This window comes from Bombina bombina, chromosome 3 (assembly GCF_027579735.1).
Source record: "Bombina bombina isolate aBomBom1 chromosome 3, aBomBom1.pri, whole genome shotgun sequence".
NCBI lineage: Eukaryota > Metazoa > Chordata > Amphibia > Anura > Bombinatoridae > Bombina > Bombina bombina.
Genome location: NC_069501.1, coordinates 526,409,896 through 526,429,527, shown reverse-complemented (window position 1 = coordinate 526,429,527; position 19,632 = coordinate 526,409,896). Strand labels below are relative to the sequence as shown.

General features: G+C 36.1%; 1 protein-coding gene across 1 annotated transcript in view; it reads right to left on the bottom strand.

Moving 5' to 3' along the window:
- Positions 1-336: 336 nt before the first annotated feature.
- The window catches only part of LOC128653573 (uncharacterized), a 261,458-nt gene continuing 242,162 nt past the window's right edge, over positions 337-19,632 (bottom strand). Inside the window, exons 27-29 of the mRNA XM_053706954.1 lie at positions 12,850-13,092; positions 6,762-6,918; positions 337-1,359 (exon numbers count right to left, since the gene is read on the bottom strand). Coding sequence (XP_053562929.1) covers positions 1,348-1,359; positions 6,762-6,918; positions 12,850-13,092 — 412 coding nt within the window. The 3' untranslated portion in view covers positions 337-1,347. The remainder of the gene's footprint in view (positions 1,360-6,761; positions 6,919-12,849; positions 13,093-19,632) is intronic.

Genomic DNA, 19,632 nt, shown 5'->3' with positions numbered 1-19,632 from the left:
GCAGGGCTTGACAAACCCAGGAGTCTGAGAGTTACTGGCTCCTGTTTTCTTACCCCTGGCTCCTAACTTTTGGGTTTATCCTCCATATATCTATACACAAATACAAATGTCAGGCTCCTTGAAGTTTGTCTGGCTCCTAAATATTCTTACTGGCTACAAAATTTTAAACAGATTTGTTGACCGTAAGGAGTTTGAAATAGCAACAGCTTTCTATCTCAGAAACACAAGTCTTTATGTTAGCAATACTAGAATTACAGATACCCAAAAAGGTTGAATTAGCACATGGGAACCCATGTGAGCAGTAACGCCACGCCAAGGCTTCAACCTGTGTTACTGACCATTCACGCACCTTTCATACCCACGTTTATTCACAGAATCACAAACCATTCTCACATTAGTAATGATATACATCACATATTTTAGTCAAGTCTTTAGTTATTGCAGGATGACCTGGCTATTATATACTATTGTGGTATTTTCCAAGTAACGCGAGCATTATTTAAAATATGTAAAAATTACCTGCAATAAGCTAAACGTCCTTTTATGTCTTACACCATTAACATCTATTTTTTAATATAACGTTTTAATGATTTATTAAAAGCTGTGACAAATGTGATAATAAAAGTATTGGTTTACCAAAAACGTGAAAAAGGTGTGTGTTTATTTGTATGTATGTAAGTTTGCATAAATATGTGTGTGGAAAATTGAGGCCTATGAAACTTATGTTTTTGGTTAAATGATTTCCTTCCTCAAAGACTTCTGTGATATTTTGGTTGTTCATTGCCCTTTTGAAAGAGGTACTTCATCCTTTGAACCCTTGCTCATTTCACCTGAACGCATCATAATCAAATCCCTTTTAAAACCGTTTTAGAACTGGATTCTGGGCAGCCACCATTAAGTTCATCCTACTTATGTTTTCAATTCTGATTACAATAACCTCTGAGTGAACGGCGCAACGGTGTGATTTCGCATCTGACTTTGTTCATAATGACATTCTTAAGATGGAATCTAGATGCTCGCTTCTTACGGACTTTTTGTTAGCGACGCATTTATTGTCATTGCAACACTTTATGACTTCATATTTTATATAATCTTTTCTGCATAATATAGTGACCAAGAGCTCTACCAGAATAAGAGCAATATACACAATACTTGTTTTAATGTATCATGCCTCAAAGTGCCACAATTATTACCGTTAGAGAAGCCAATGCTAAAACATTGAACGTATTCTGTTCCTTACCTGCTGCTGGACTTACCTGTGCCAGGATATATATGTGACAAGATGTGAGTTGATAAAGGAAACAGGCATTTTGTGTGAATTTAATTCTCTCCCAGGCTATGAATTTACTAAATCAAAAACTGTAAAAAAAATATATAAGATATATAAGTTATTATTTACAGAAGACCAACTTTGTTCAGTCATTAATTCTAGACTTTATGCTGGACCTGTCAGAAAAAAACTTGCTGAGAAATAACACTACAGTATACAGGCAAATCATATAGTTTTACTTTGAGGCAGTAAAAGTGGACAATAATGAATTAAGTTTTCTAACATTTCCTCTAAAAAAACAGACCTTAGAAGTATCGCCAAATGTGGCTTATGGCCAGCTGCTCCCTAGATTATATGCCCACAACTAGTGACAAAGGAAAGGCAGAAGCAGAATGGCAGAAGTGGATAAATGAAAAAAATAATGGCAAGGGATGAGGTATTTCAACAAGCTATGAACAGCATAAACCCTAAATGCAATAAAATAGCACTGTTTAAATAGACACTTAAGTCAAAATAAAACTTTCATTATTCAGATACAGCATGTCATTTTAAAAATTTTTCCAATTTACTTCCATTAACAAAATGTGCACAGTCTTTTTATATTTACACTTTTGAGTCACCAGCTCCTACTGAGCATGTGCAAGAATTCACAGACTATACGTATATGCATTTGTGATTGGCTGATGGCTGTCACGTGATACAGGGGGAGTGGAAATAGACATAACTGAAATTTGCCAGAAAAAAAATCTACTGCTCATTGGAAATTCAGACTATGGGGCCGATTTACCAAGCGGCCCCAATGCTGCTGTTTCCGTGCGAACCTTCAGAAACAGCAGTTAAGAAGCAGCGGTCTTCAGACTGCTGCTCCTTAACTGGTCCGCACCACTGAGGCGGCCAACTGCAATCATCCCGATCAAATACGATCGGATTGATTGACACCCCCTAATAGCGGCCAATTGGTTTTGGTGAACTGCTTGTGCAATGTTAAATGCCGGCAGCGTATGCAATGTCCGCCCCACATATGATAAATCGGCACCTAAGTACAATTGCATTGTCTTTTTATCATGCATTTTGCTGATTATGCAAATCTACTGTATTTACTGGTCCTTTAGTTGTTATACTGCTGTGTTACCTTCCTTCAGTGACTGATGTGTACCACACGTTTGTAGATTAACAGAGACTTTACCTCATAAAGAGCAGTTAAAGGGACATGAAATACAATTTTTTTTTCTTTTATGATTAAGATACAGCATGTGACTTTAAACAAGAAGTAAACTGGAAAGTTTTTTTTTTAAATTGTATGATTTATCTGAATCAAGAAAGAAAGATTTTGGGTTTCATGTCCCTTTAAGAAATCAGTAAAGCCTTGTGGTAACAACAAATGAACTACACATTAGATTCTATATTTATGTAATACTAATGCTTTAATGCTTGTGTCACCTGTGCATACAGAAGAACAGCAAGAATTTGATACATTTTACAGATTAAAAAATATGCCTCTTCTAAAGGATTGGAAAAAAAGACATAAATCACGTAAGGTTAAAAACAATGTCTTAGGGGCATATTTAAGAAGGTGCGAGCGGACATGATCCGATATTGCAGATCGTGTTCGCTGCACATCGATAGCTTAGCTGGTAACTTGCACATAAGACAAGGAGTGGGTGCAAATCTTTATGATTTCTGCAATGTGTGAATTGAGATGTGGAACGTTTTGTTTTTTCCACAAGACATTAGTTTCATGGGCTTTATTGAATGTAAGGTTAATGATTTAACACAAAAATTCTTATAATTTCAAATAGGGCAAAAAATAGAAATGGTAAAACAAATTGGATTTACCCTGACCTTGAAAAGCAAAAATAGTTTTAGTAAGCACAAAAGCATCATATATATATATATATATATATATATATATAGAATAGGGGGCGATAGTAAGCGCTGAATAGCTTAAAAGGCTGGAAACTAAATTCTGGCGAATAATTTATTCCATATACATTCAAATTAAAATCACAGATAAAATGTTAAAACACAATGTTCATATATAAATACAGTAAAATTCTGTTCATGGATCCATGAAATATTCCAGGAGTTTTGTACCTGGCTACTTTAGTTATACAAAACCTTGAATGTAGCTATCTTCAAAGTTCTTATGTGTGTTTAGGATAGATTAATAAGTCGGTTACCTGACTTTGGCGTTCTAGATATGGTTCTATTGTCAGTGGATGAAAAAAATGTGTGGACTGTGGTTCAGATCAGACCAATGTGATGTGTGACAATAAACAATATATCAACTTTCAAATAAACATTAAAATCTCAGCACATGATGGTGTAAAAACATTCGTTCAAACTTCAATATAAAATGAAAAAAATAATGCAATAATCAAAGGCGTGTGAGATCCGTTACCAGACCAAGTGGAGGAGGGGCTGTGAAAGAACGTGACGTTGATGCAAAAGTAGGTGTTTAACCCCAGATAAAATGTGAATCCACACTAGCGCTAGTGAAAAAAAAAAAAAATTTCAAAAAGAAAAAAATATATAAAAAATATATATAAAAATAAAGAAATATAGAAAAAAATATATATATATATAGTTCAATGTAGATCAATCTTGAACAGATGAAAAAATGTGAGACAGATGAAAATAATGTGAATCTTCAAAAATAAATGAACAATCCCCTTGAAAAATAAAACAAAATTATCCGCAATCCAAAAGTGTAAAATTACGTAAAACAAATATAAATTTTGATGGGCAAAAGTCTAAATTGGCAGAGATTCTATATAGGTGCTCCTAAACACAGAGCCGCTTCAGCACCCTAGGTGCCAGATCCGGAGGTCGTAGTTACCAACTGGTAAGTGATATTGTTAGTGTCTATGATGGAAGTCCATATAGTATATATAGAAATGTTGTTCATACAGTCAATATCACAAAAATGTAAAAATATAAAATGATGAAAAGCCTGAAAGAGAAAAAAAGAAACAATAGTGCAACACTGTATATAAGGGACAATAGTGGTATAAGAATCAAGCTCACCAGTATGTCTGTCAATGCGTTTCGGCCACGATTTGGCCTTTCTCAAGACTACATATAGTCTTGAGAAAGTCCAAATCGTGGCCGAAACGCGTTGACAGACATACTGGTGAGCTTGATTCTTATACCACTATTGTCCCTTATATACAGTGTTGCACTATTGTTTCTTTTTTTCTCTTTCAGGCTTTTCATCATTTTATATTTTTACATTTTTGTGATATTGACTTTATGAACAACATTTCTATATATACTATATGGACTTCCATCATAGACACTAACAATATCACTTACCAGTTGGTAACTACGACCTCCGGATCTGGCACCTAGGGTGCTGAAGCGGCTCTGTGTTTAGGAGCACCTATATAGAATCTCTGCCAATTTAGACTTTTGCCCATCAAAATTTATATTTGTTTTACGTAATTTTACACTTATGGATTGCGGATAATTTTGTTTTATTTTTCAAGGGGATTATTCATTTATTTTTGAAGATTCACATTATTTTCATCTGTCTCACATTTTTTCATCTGTTCAAGATTGATCTACATTGAACTATATATATATATATATTTTTCTATATTTCTTTATTTTTATATATATTTTATATATATTTTTTTCTTTTTGAAATTTTTTTTTTTTTTTTTCACTAGCGCTAGTGTGGATTCACATTTTATCTGGGGTTAAACACCTACTTTTGCATCAACGTCACGTTCTTTCACAGCCCCTCCTCCACTTGGTCCGGTAACGGATCTCACACGCCTTTGATTATTGCATTATTTTTTTCATTTTATATTGAAGTTTGAACGAATGTTTTTACACCATCATGTGCTGAGATTTTAATGTTTATTTGAAAGTTGATATATTGTTTATTGTCACACATCACATTGGTCTGATCTGAACCACAGTCCACACATTTTTTTCATCCACTGACAATAGAACCATATCTAGAACGCCAAAGTCAGGTAACCGACTTATTAATCTATCCTAAACACACATAAGAACTTTGAAGATAGCTACATTCAAGGTTTTGTATAACTAAAGTAGCCAGGTACAAAACTCCTGGAATATTTCATGGATCCATGAACAGAATTTTACTGTATTTATATATGAACATTGTGTTTTAACATTTTATCTGTGATTTTAATTTGAATGTATATGGAATAAATTATTCGCCAGAATTTAGTTTCCAGCCTTTTAAGCTATTCAGCGCTTACTATCGCCCCCTATTTTGTTACCTACTATTTAGCCTGCTAGGAGGCTAATCTGTTAGTAAGCTTAAGGCCTTTTTATAAACTTTAGCGCTCGGTACACATACCTAAATATATATATATATATATATATATATATATATATATATATATATATATATATATATATATACACACACACACACACAAAGAGAAGCCCGTTCTCAGGAACGAAAACCAGCTCAATACCTTGTTAGCTTGTTCTATGGCTATTTACTATCTGGGTACAGCTTCTTTAAAGGGCCATAATACCCAAATGTTTAAACACTTGAAAGTGATGCAGCATAGCTGTAAAAAGCTGATTAGAAAATATCACCTGAACATCTCTATGTAAAAAAGAAAGATATTTTACCTCAAAAGTTCCTCAGTAGCCACCTCCCATTGTAAAGAATTTCTAAGCAGCATTTTAGTGTGTTTGTCCTGGGACATCTGAAGGGACTAGCATCGTGCACTCTCATATTATTTCACCAATCAGGTAAAGGAAGCTTACTATGAAATCTCATGAGAGTTAAGTAAAATCTCATGAGATCACAGTAAGAGTTCATGACCTCAGCACTGCTGATGCTGATTGGCTGCTGTTCATTTCTTCATTTTTTTTTAATTTTTTTACCTGCAGCTGGGAGCAGCTGAGTATAACTTTTTACACAGAACTTACTCTGCTGAGCTGAGGAGATTGTGAGGTAAAATATCTTCCTTTTTTACATAGAGATGCTCAGGTCATATTTTCCTGTCAGCTTTTTACAGTTATACTGCATCAGTTTCAAGTGATTTAGCATATGAGTATTATGTCCCTTTAAGCCCAAGCCTTTATGTATGTGTATATATACAGTAAGTCACAATATTCTCTGCCTGGGTCTTGGGTTTGGGTTTTGTATTCTAAACTGCAAATGAGAGTCTATATTTATTTAAAACAACTATTACCTTTCTGAGTACAGTGCTGTACTATCTTTCTGACGGTAATATGTAAACAAAAGTATTAAAAATGATATAAAACTACATTTGGGTTGCAAGTATAAGCTGTATTATGACCTGTAAATATTGCCTAAATGACATACAAATAACATACAATATTGCTGTTTACACTTGGTCCTCCTATCCCCTCTCCAACCTGTCCCATTTAACAGAATGCAGATATACAAATATTCTGAAATCCAAACAAATATTTATGTTTCTATGTCTGATACTGTATGCTAGTATTACAGTTAAGATATGTGTATACAGACCTTACAGCAGTCCTCTGTGTATAAGTCACAGTAGCGAAGGCTGAAGAAGATGTTGGACGAGGATTTATTTACAAACAGCTGTGTATTGATAATGAGTGTTGAATATGTAAGTCCCTTCTTTAATTCATATGACACATACTGAGGGTCAGTGACCAGTCTAAAACAGACATTAGAAATATACAAGGATAATATTACATTATAATGACTATGAGAAGGCAACATATAGTTCCTATAAAAATAATAAGCAAATTCAGAGACCACAAAGAAACAGTAATACTTTATAATCTGTAGCCAACATAGATGTCACGTAGGAAGAGGGTACCATTTGAATAACAACACAGCCATACAAAAAGCTAAGACTTCTATTATTGCATTTAACTTTTCCTTTTGGTATCTTTTGTTGAAATTTGGGCGATTTCCATAAGGCTAGCATGAGCAGTATTTACAATGGTGGGGTCAATTGCAATCTTCTTTCTTGGCTGTTTTTTTTGGCTCCCTGTCTATGCTTTTATGTTCTGAGTGATCACAATCCAAGGGTTAATAACATTTCCATATTGGGAAAAGTTCAGATAGGATCCAAGCAGACAGCAGAAAAAATGTCTATGGACAGCAATGGCTTTGGTAATCACAATTCTCCTTACCATAAGTTGTGTACTTTATTTTGTCAACAAAATGGACATATCGGGGTAAATTTATTAAAAGGCGAGTGAGATGTTCGCTCAACATCGCTAAATGCCCACAGTATACGCTGTTGGCATTTAACATTGCACAAGCATTTCTAGTGAAATGCTTGTGCAATGCCGCCCCCTGCTCACTGGTGGACAATCAGCCGCTAGCAGGGGCAGTCAATCATCCCGATCGCCACCTAAAAGGCGAGCCTTAAATGATGATCCTCAGAAGCAGAATCCGCTCCATCAAATTCAACACACAAAGGTTGTTGATAAAGTTAAAAAAAATAATTTTTGATGTTTGTTTGTATTATATAAATATTTGGAATAATTATATTACCTTACAGAAGTGCAATACACTCTGAAACAGATACAGACGCCATTTTAGATGTATATAGGAAAATTTGGTCTAGATTGATCAATCCGGCATTCAGCAGCATTGTATAGCTTAACAGACAGATAAGTAAAATAGAAATCATAAACTGCAACATCAAAAAATAGCGTCTAGCAGTCACGCTCTTAAGATATTTGTTTTTATTTCATACTCACATTTTTGTGATTGTAAAGTATAGTATTCTTGTCTGTAGGAACAGGGTTTCTCTCTGCAATCACGTTGTCGAGATCGGGAGTTAAGTATTTGTACTTGTAGAAATGTGGCAAAGAGAAACCATGTTCTGTATAGTGATAGTGAGGCTCTGTACAGTGGGTTTTTGAATTGTGTGTCATAGTACTCTAATCAAAGTGCCTTGATACAAAAAAATTGTTCAAAAGCATTGACATGTACTTGAAAAATGTAATCCTACTATCTCAGAATTTAAAGATATGCCTATGCCTGCGTATAAATGTAGCAGTATTTTGTGTGATAGACTGATAAGAGCTAATTTAGGTTCCCCTAAAGTCCTAAAACAAACCTATATTATGGGGTTAAATAAAGGCTGTTATCCATGCGTGCAGTGCTATAGCTGTAACTCAGTGATCAAAGGTGCTCAGTTTTTACATCCCCTCACTGAGAAGAAATTTAATATCAAGGAGCACTATACATGTGCAACAAAATATCAGCTAGATTACGAGTTTTGTGGTACAGCTTTACCGCTGAAAAATTAACCAATGCGCGTGGAATGGCCGGAAACGCATATTACGAGTTCCTTCAGTATAGCTATATCCTAAGCATTTTAACCTGTAATGCAACGTCCATTCTGCACTCAAAAAAATGAAGTTTGAGTGCAGGATTTTCCATAGCGCTATTCCTATTGGCTGATTTTATTCTTCAAATTCAAATCAGCCAATAGGATGAGAGCTGCTGAAATCCTATTGGCTGATTTGAACAGGGGAAATGCGTAGCGTAGGATTTTTTAGACTTAGGTTATTTTGGGGGGTTTGTGTGGGGGGGGATTTTTCGGGGGGGGGGGGCTTAGTCATTTTTAAGGTAAAAGAACTGTTTAACTTAGGGCTATTGGTAGTTTATTGTAGGTTAGGGAGTGTTTTTATTTTTGTAATGTTAGATTTTTTATTTGGTAGTGTTAGTTTTTTTTAATTTAGGGTTTTAATTGTTAGTTTTTTTTTATTTTACTAGAATAGTTATGCTAGTTTAATTTAAACTTAGTTTTTTTTTATTTTACAGGTAAATTTTTATTTTTTTAAAGATATTTATATTGTAATTTTAATTTAAAGTTAGGGGGGTGTTAGGTTTAGGGGTTAATAGTTTCATTTAGTGTTTTTTGCGATATGGGGGGCCGGCGGTGTAGGGGTTAATAGGTTTATTTTAGTAGTTACGATGTGGGGGGCTGGAGGTTTAGGGGTTAATACTTTATTATAGTGTTGGCAATGTGGGGGGCCAGCGGTTTAGGGGTTAATAGGTTTCTTTAGGTGTCGGCGATGTCGGGGTGGAATAGGGTTTAATAACCTTTATTAGTGTCGGTGATGACGGGGAGTGGCGGAATAGGGGTTAATAACTTTTATTAGTGTTGGCGATGTTGAGAAGCGGCAGAAAAAGGGTTAATAACTTTTATAAGTGTCGGTGATGTCGGGGGCGGTGGTTTAGGGGTGTTTAGACTTCGGGTTTATGTTAGGGTGTTAGGTTTAAACGTAACTTTCTTTCCCCCATAGACATAAATGGGGTTGCCTTATGGGGATCTCCATTCCGCAATCGCAGGTGTTAGTTTTTTTTCTAACACTCTCTCCCCATTGATGTCTGTGGGGGAAAGCGGGCATGAGCATGTAAACTCAGCTTAATGCTCCATAACACACAGCACAAGGAGGTTTTTCAGTAACTCGTAATGGCAGCGCTATGGAGAGTGCAATAACGCAAATTTTTTGGCGTTCTTTTCGCACCCTGTTTAGCGCAAAACTCGTAATCTAGATGTTTGCTATTTATATGATTTAGTGTCCTTGTGGGCAGGCCTATGTTGGGGAGACCACTAGGATAGCCATAGTTGAGCACAAAAGCAATAGCCGCTGCAAATGATTGACATCCCATGTTGCGGGACACTTTATAGAGGCTGGGCACTCAGTGAGTCAGTTCCAGTTCCAAATAATGGACCAATTAGGGAGACCTAGGAGGGGATTTTTACTCTTGATACCCTATCCCCTAAAGGTATTAACAAAGAAATTGATTGGTCTGTATTCTATTAAAAAATTATGACTAAAAAAGTGACCTTGATAGATTGATTTAAGTTGAATATGTACATAGTTGTTGCTCTAAAATTGATATATATGATTCTTACTGCCCCTAATATATATATATTTTCTATTATCACCTGTCTATTAATATTATTGTAATTACTTTGAGTGACCACTAGGTGGGGTGAGTGCTCAGGTGTGTTGAGCACTTATGGTTAATTTCATGCTATTTAAGGTAGACTGGATGTGATGTTTGTATGCATGATTAAGGGTTTGACCCCCGAAACGTTGCAGTTCTTTTACTTGACTCTCCAATAAAGCCTTGAACTACATTGGGGTGCTGCTGTTTTGTTTGGTCAAGTATTTGTTTGGGAATTGGCCAGTGGCTTCTAACAGCTTGCACCTCTCATTTATACTCAGCTGATAAACCAATATTGTGGTGGGTTTTTGTCACTTACCGATTTCACAATATATAGCATTAGAACTGTTAAAATCACATTGAGATAAGTTGTGATCACTTTCTTCTTATGGAAATTAATATCCCGCAATGTTCTTTATTTTAAATATTTTTTTTCAAACATTGATGCCCAGTATACTCATCATGCCCATATAAAAATGTAATTCGTATTGCTTAACACGTATTATAAACACCCCTCTAACCAATAGCAAAACACACACAGACTCCATTAAAGGGACACTGTACCCAAAAATTTCCTTTCGTTATTCAGATTGAGCATGAAATTTTAAGCAACTTTCTAATTTACTCCTATTAGCAAATTTTCTTCATTTTCTTGGTATCTTTATTTGAAATGCAAGAATGTAAGTTTAGATGCCGGCCCATTTTTAGTGAACAACCTGGGTTGTCCTTGATGATTGGTGGATAAATTCATCCACCAATAAAAAAGTGCTGTCCAGAGTACTAAAACCAAAAAAAAGCTTAGATGCCTTCTTTTTCAAATAATGATAGCAAGAGAACAAAGAAAAATTGATAATAGGAGTAAATTAGAAAGTTGCTTAAAATTGCATGCTCTTTCTGAATTACAAAAGAAAAAAAATTGGGTTCAGTGTCCCTTTAACCCCATTTACTCATTTGGTATTTCAGTGACCAGAATCCATTATTGGCAATTCCGAGTGCCATTGTTGGAAAATGGAGATCAAATCTCATGTATGTTAAATATCTTGCGGTGTTTGATGTGGAAAGATTGTGATCACTTTGTTAATGAAAAAAAAAATCAATTTCCATTTTTCCAACAGAAAAATTGGAATTGACCTCAGAGTTATACATATAATGCTCAAGTCATGTGCACGTTCCTGAGCTTACCACAGTATACTCTCATGAAAAGGAGCTACATTTTAGCAAAGGATACCAAGATAAAAGAGGGATAGACTAAGCAATGGACACAAACAGTAATTGTCTTAGAGAGGGCTTTTCTATGTTATCATTCAAAATATGATCCACTTAATGTGCCATATGAATAACTGTGTTTTGTATTGTAATTTTGTATTGTAATAACATTATGTACTGGGGGATTGGTACAGTAGCTCTTCAAACAGGATCTGATGGGGAAAAAAACAGTTTTTTCCATGTTGTGACTAAGATAAAATTACTATTCTAATGTAAATATAAGGACATCAGTTTGGCTGAAACCATAAACTGAATGCAGGGGAAGCTAGAATGATACATCCTAAGTATATTGTTTTTTTAGTTTCTTGTTATTTTACACTAATCTAATATAGGTTTTCTACTAATACATCATTTAACAAGTATGCTCTAAGGTCTCTGCCCTATATTGGCCTTTCAGAGGATGAATTTACTTGTTCTGTTGTATCTAAGGTGCTTGAGGATTTGGTTTAGCTCACATTATCAGTGAAAGAAACAGGAGACATCTGCCTCCTAAAAGGGATATTATACACTAAACAAATGCTATATAGAATGATGCATTCAAAGAAAATATTATACTGAGAATAACATGTAGATGTATTTTTAAACTCTCATTAGCTGTTTAAATATTGACAATATTGTGGGGCCGTGTTTCTGGCGAGTCTTCAGACTCGCCAGAAACACCAGTTATGAAACAGCGGTCTAAAGACCGCTGCTCCATAACCCTGTCCGACTGCTCTGAGCATGCGGACAGACATCGCCGCAATACAACCCGATCAAATACGATCGGGTTGATTGACAGCTCCCTGCTGGCGGCTGATTGGCTGTGAGTCAGCAGGGGGCAGCATTGCACCAGCAGCTCTTGTGAGCTGCTGGTGCAATGTTAAAGGCGGAGAGCGTATTGCTCTCCGCATTTAACAAGGTCTTGCGGACCTGATCGGATCAGGTCCGCAAAACCTTTAATAAATAGGGGCCCTAGTGTCTCTAAAACAATGGGAGCTGCCATGTTGTAACTTAGGTTACCCTCTCTGCTGTGGCCAATTAGAATCAGTTATAAATAGGTCACTAGAGTGTGCAGCCAATGGCTGTGTGGAATATAACAGTGTTCTGCACTTCCATTTCTAACAGGAACTGAAGAGCTCACAATTTCAGACTGGATTACAGGAGAAGGGGACAAAATAAATAATGAAAGTATATTGCAGACTTATATATATATATATATATATATATACTGTATACTATTTATCATTTTATATTACAATCTCAAAATGTTTAATATCCCTTTAACTGTTCCTTAACTGATCCTGCGTCCTTTGCTTGAGTTGGCATATATATATATATATATATATATATATATATGTACAGTATATACTGTAAATATATATGGAAAGAGAATACATATTAGAAGCTTTGCACTTACCCTTTGGACATAAGTTGACTACGTGATGTAGATGTAGATTTTCTATCTTGAGATATGAACAGTTCTTCAAGTTTCACCATGAACCTTTGTTGGTCAGGGTTGTATCTCATAATATTAACTGATAGATTTGTGTTCTCCTCCAAAGTATCACCCGGATCCAGTGAATACCGATAGTCGACATTAATGGCAAACGTTGCACAGAGATTATCTGTGCATTTAAGAGCTTCACTTACTCTTAATGTCCTAAAAAAAACAGAGTGGTGTGAGGATTGAAGTTATGCAGTAAATATCAATGTATCTATCTGTAATTATATTTGAAATACTTAAACAATGTTTTTTGTAAAGTTCCATTCAACCGATGTTAAAGGGACAGTCAAGTCCAAAAAAACATTCATGATTCTAATAGGGCATGCAATTTTAAACAACTTTACAATTTACTTTTGCTTTGTTCTCTTGGTATTCTTAGTTGAAAGCTAAACCTAGGAGGTTCATATGCTAATTTCCTAGACCTTGAAGGCCACCTCTAATCTAAATGCATTTTGTCAGTTTTTCACCACTAGAGGGCGTTAGTTCATGTGTTTCATATAAATAACTTTGAGCTCATACATGTGAATTTACAGAGTGAGCACTGATTGGCTAAAAAGCAAGTCTGTCAAAAGAACTGAAATAAGGGGGCAGTCTGTAGAGGCTTAGATACAAGGTAATTACAGAGGTAAAACGTGTATTATTATAACTGTGTTGGTTATGCAAAACTGTGGAATGGGTAATAAAGGGATTATCTATCTTTTTAAACAACAACTGAAGGTTCCTTTAAATGACGTCATCCAAGATGGCGTCCCTTGAATTCCAATTGGCTGATAAAATTCTATCAGCCAATCGGAATTAAAGGTGAAAAAATCCTATTGGCTGATGCAATCAGCCAATAGGATTGAGCTTCAATCCTATTGGCTGATCCAATCAGCCAATAAGATTGAGCTCGCATTCGCTCGTTAGTCGTGGAAAGAAGAGGATGCTCCACGCCGGATGTCTTGAAGATGGAGCCGCTCCGCGTTGGAAGGATGAAGATAGAAGATGCCGTCTGGATGAAGACTTCTGCCCGTCTGGAGGAGCGCTTCTGCCGGTTTGGATGAAGACTTCTTCCGGTTTAGTTGAGGACTTCTTGCCGCTTGGATGAAGACTTCTCCCGGCTTCGTTGAGGATGGATGTCCAGGTGGATCTTCAGGAGTTAGTGTTAGGTTTTTTAAGGGTTTATTGGGTGGGTTTTATTTTTAGATTAGGGTTTGGGCAGTTGAAAAAGAGCTAAATGCCCTTTTAAGGTCAATGCCCATCCAAATGCCCTTTTCAGGGCAATGGGGAGCTTAGGTTTTTTTATTTAGGATTTTATTTGGGGGGTTGGTTGTGTGTTTGGTGGGTTTTACTGTTGGGGGTTGTTTGTAAATTATTTTTACAGGTAAAAGAGCTGATTTCTTTGGGGCAATGCCCCGCAAAAGGCCCTTTTAAGGGCTATTGATAGTTTAGTTTAGGTTTTTTTTTTATTTTGGGGGGGGGGGGCTTTTTTATTTTGATAGGGCTATTTGATTAGGTGTAATTCGTTTAAATATTTGATAATTTCTTTTTTATTTTGTGTAATTTAGTGGGAGTTTTTTGTAATTTAGGTAATTGTATTTAATTTAGGTAATTTATTTAATTGTAGGGTAAGGTTAGGAGTTAGTGTAAGACAGGTTAGGTTTTATTTTAAAGGTAACTTTGTATTTATTTTAACTAGGTAGTTAGTAAATAGTTAATAACTATTTAATAACTAGTCTACCTAGTTAAAATAAATACAAACTTGCCTGTAAAATAAAAATAAACCCTAAGCTAGCTACAATGTAACTATTAGTTATATTGTAGCTAGCTTAGGGTTTATTTTATAGGTAAGTATGTAGTTTTAAATAGGAATAATTTAGGTAATGATAGTAGGTTTTATTTAGATTTATTTTAATTATATTTACATTAGGGGGTGTTAGGGTTAGGGCTAGACTTAGGCGATGTTAGGTACGGCAGATTAGGGGTTAATAATATTTAACTAGTGTTTGTGATGCGGGAGTGCGGCGGTTTAGGGGTTAATATGTGTATTATAGTGGTGGTGATGTCCGGAGCGGCAGATTTAGGGGTTAATAAGTGTAATGTAGGTGTCAGCGATGTTGGGGGTGGCAGATTAGGGGTTAATAAGTGTAAGATTAGGGGTGTTTAGACTTGGGGTTCATGTTAGGGTGTTAGGTGTAAACATACATTTAGTTTCCCCATAGGAATCAATGGGGCTGTGTTACGGAGCTTTACGCTGCTTTTTTGCAGGTGTTAGGCTTTTTTTTCAGCCGGTTCTCCCTATTGATGCCTATGGGGAAATTGTGCACGAGCACGTAAAACCAGCTCACCGCAGCTTTCAGCAGCGCTGGTATTGGAGTGCAGTATGGAGCTCAATTTTGCTCTACGCTCACTTTTTGCCTGATAACGCCGGGTTTATGAAAACCTGTAATACCAGCGCTGTAGGGAAGTGAGCGGTGATAATAACGTGCAAGTTAGTACCGCACCCCTCATAATGCAAAACTCGTAATCTAGCCGATCATATGTTGCTAGGGAAAAATATCTAAGTGGATGGCATGGAACACAATGTTAACAGATGGCCTGATGATATAACTCTCCGCTCAGACGAGATGATATAAAATGATACTCCAGCACTGTGAGGTCCCTAAAAGTCTAAAAATCCAGAATTTGCAATACTTCTCCAAGTGGTATTCCCTGCATTTCTGTATATGAAGGAGAGACAAATCCAGTGTAATATAGCACTGCATGACATGAGATCTGCTGCATTTATACTTTATGCTATATATTTAATATTACTTTAGACTGCAGATTATGTTTTATTAGATTTAAAATTCGATTTTTCTATTTTGTATTATATTTTGTATACAGCAATGTATTTAGGATTGTGATTTTACAAATTCGGAGTATTCTTTCATGGTTTCTGCAACTTTAACAAATTAGGCTCATACTTTGTATATTTATGTGTATATTTTACAAATTACATTGCACTTTGTATTTTTTTTCTATGTAAAATACAACTGAAAAATTGATAGCTTCAGTTTCCCAGAGAGCTTTATTATTTCTTATGGACCCAAAAAGCAAAGATTCACTGAATTTAATAAGAAAAAGTGTGGAACTTAGAAGTCCCAGAGAGATGAGAAGTGCCTTCAATAGAAAGTAATTAGGCTCTCTGGGATACAAAATGTCAAAGAGGAGAGGTTAACAGGAGAACACATGCGGCTGATATAAAGAGGCATATTTATCAAGCCGTCAACTATGCTGAATTCGATGGCACCAATATGCTCGTCTAACATCGCCTAACATTGGGTCCGCGGACCTGAATATACTCTCCTTATTTATTAAAAAAGCTGTCAAAAAGCCTCGCACCAAGTACGGGGCGATGAGCAGTGGACTGTTGTTAACTTACAGTCATCGATTTTGCTGCTATTCGACTTTTTACCAACTTTATTTATACCCTGTCACTAAACACCGCCACTATATTAAAATGTTTAACCCCTATCCCGCCGCTCCCGAACCCCACCACAACTAAATAAAGTTATTAACCCCTATCCCGCTGCTACCGGAGCCCACCGCAACTGTAATAAAGTTATTAACCCCTATCTTGCCACTCCCAGAGCCCACCACAACTGTAATAAAGTTATTAACCTAGGGGTTATTAACCCCTATCCCGCCGCTCCCAGAGCCCACCGCAACTCTAATAAAGTTATTAACCCCTATCCCGCCACTCCCAGAGCCCACCGCAACTAAATAAATGTATTAACCCCTAAACCCCTGGCCTCCCACATCACTACCACTTACAAAACCTATTAACCCCAATCAGCCAATAGGATTGAGCTTGCATTCTATTGGCTGATTGGATCAGCCAATAGGATGAAAGCTCAATCCTATTGGCTGATTGCAACAGCCAATAGGATTTTTTCCACCTTAATTCCTATTGGCTGATAGAATTCTATCAGCCAATCGGAATGTAAGAAACTTCATTGTTCAGAAGACGTCGTAAGAAGAGGATGCTCCGCGCCGGATATCTTGAAGATGGAGCCGTTCCGCGCTGGATGGATGAAGATAGAATATGCCATCTGGATGAAGTCTTCTGCCGGCTTGGATGAAGACTTCCGCCCGCTTGGATGAAGACTTCTGCCGGCTTCGCTGAGGACTTTTGCCGCTTCGTTGAGGATGGATGTCGGGTCTTAAAAAACTGTAAGTGGATCTTCGGGGGTTAGTGTTAGGTTTTTTTAAGGGTTTATTGGGTGGGTTTTAATTTTAGATTATGGGTTTGGGCTGAAAAAGAGCTAAATGCCCTTTTAAGGGCAATGCCCATCCAATTGCCCTTTTCAGGGCAATGGGGAGCTTAGGTTTTAGGTTTTTATTTGGGGGGTTTGATTCTGTTGGTGGTGAGTTTTACTTTTTGGGGATATTTGTATTTTTATTTACAGGTAAAATAGCTGATTTATTTGGGGCAGGGTAGGTTAATGAATAGTTTAATATAGTTTAATGTAATTTTAGTATACTAGTTAGGGTAGGTTAATTAGTAGTTTAATATAGTTTAATGTAATTTTAGTATACTAGTTAGGGTAGGTTAATTAGTAGTTTAATATAGTTTATTTTAATTCTAAAGGTAATTTTAAATTTATTATAAGATAGGCATGAGTTTATATTTAATGTAAAGTTAGCGGGTTGTTAGGTTTAGGGGTTAATAGCTTAATTGAAAACCAGGTACGCTGGGCCGGAATAGTGGCGAGCGTACCTGTTAGAAATTTGATAAATGGCAACAGTTGTCAGATAGTGCCGAATTTGTATTCGGAACATCTGTAATGACGTAAGCATCGATCTGTGTTGGATTGAGACCGGTAGATCGTTTGTTACGTCACAAATTTCAACTTTTGCTGGTCTGTAGGCTTTGATAAATAGGTTGAATCAAGCTCGCCACAATTACGCTGCAGAATTCCAGCATATTTGCGGTTGACGGCTTAATAAATAGGCCTCAAAGGCTCAGTTTGCATCAATTACAAATTAGACTAAATGTTTTTACAATTTAAACTTGCTTTTGTCTATATTTTAGCATATATTACTCTTCTGTAACTTAAATAATTGTATTATGAATTTTGATCAAACTTCACCTGCATACAGTTGGCAACATAAATCAGTGAGACCAGCTTTCTGTTTCTTAGATTTGTTAGAGAATGAAGCAGATTATATAATAGAAGTAATTTAAAAAGTTGTTTACTATGTATCTGCATCATGAAAGAAAAAAATTGTGTTTCATGTCCTTTTAAATGTAATAATATTGAAGAGATATGGGGGCCTATTTATCAAAGCGTCAACTATGTTGCATTCGCCGGTGTCAATACACTCGCCAGACATTGCTGCGGCGGATCTGAATACGATCCGCTTATTTATCAAAAAAGCCGTCAAAAACACGTGCGTTAAATACGGTGCGAAGAGCATCGGACTGGTGTTAACTAATAGTCATCGATGTCGCGGTTATTCAGGTTTTTCCCAACTTTATTTATACCATTTCATTACTGTCCATGAACAAGCACATTTCTCTAAAGCTAATCTTTTATTATTCAACTGTTAATGTCCAAGAAATAGCTACATTTATACCTCAACAAACAATATCTCATAGAAAATTATTTTTATATTTATTTGTTATACAAAAAATCTGTTATATGATACTTTCACTGGTGCGAAAAGTGATGAGTCAAATTTGACGCGAAGTGGAGAGTGTGACTTGTAATTACATGGCTTAAACATGGTGCACATAGATTTTTCAAAAAAATAATATTGTTCCCTTGCTTTGTAATGAGAGACAAAGTTGTAACATAATCCATAAGTAGTAATGTATTTTTCATTTTTATCCCTATATCTACTAGTGCACCAAATTTGTAGCAATAATATTGTTTGATTTAGAAAGGGTATACAAATTTAATAAAGTTTCTCATTTACTTTTATTATGGCATATGCTTCATTCTCTTGCAGCATCGAAAATAAGCTTTCTGTTTTTTACAGACTCCCATTGAGTTCTATGGCGTCCGCGACCTCAAGGGTGGCGGATTGAAAACTAGGTACGCTGAGTCTGAAAAGACGCAAGCGTAAATGTAGAATTTTTGATAATTTAGTGAGAGGTTCGAATAGTGTCGGTTAGGAGGGCGAATGAACAGAATTCCGCTCGAATACCACTGTTTTCCACTCGCATCGATCTGTGTTGGATTGAGATCGCGGGATCGTATATTACATTGCAAATTTCAACATTTGCAGATCTTGACGCTTTGATAACTACGGCGGATCAATCTTGCGATAAATATGACGCAGAATTCCACCGTATTTTCAGTTGATAGAAGATAGAAGTTAACGAGCAGCGGTCTTATGACCTGAAACAATGGGGCTCCAAAGCAGCATCCACTGCTTAATAAATGGAAGCCAAAATCGAAATATAAAGTAATATAAAATAAAAAGCACATAGTGTAATAAAACTCTCATATCACACAGTGCTTTTGTCATGATTGAGGGGTGTTTAGGTTGGAGGTCAGGGGTGGTGCTTTTAGGCTCAGGAAACAGAACAGCTTCTTTTACGTTAGAAGAATTTTGCCTAGCCATAATTATGCAGTAAAACAAAGAAGCCTTATTGAAACACAAACATAGTAAGAACAGTCAGATATCAAACAGAAGCAAGGTTCAATGCCACAGGAAACTCAGGTA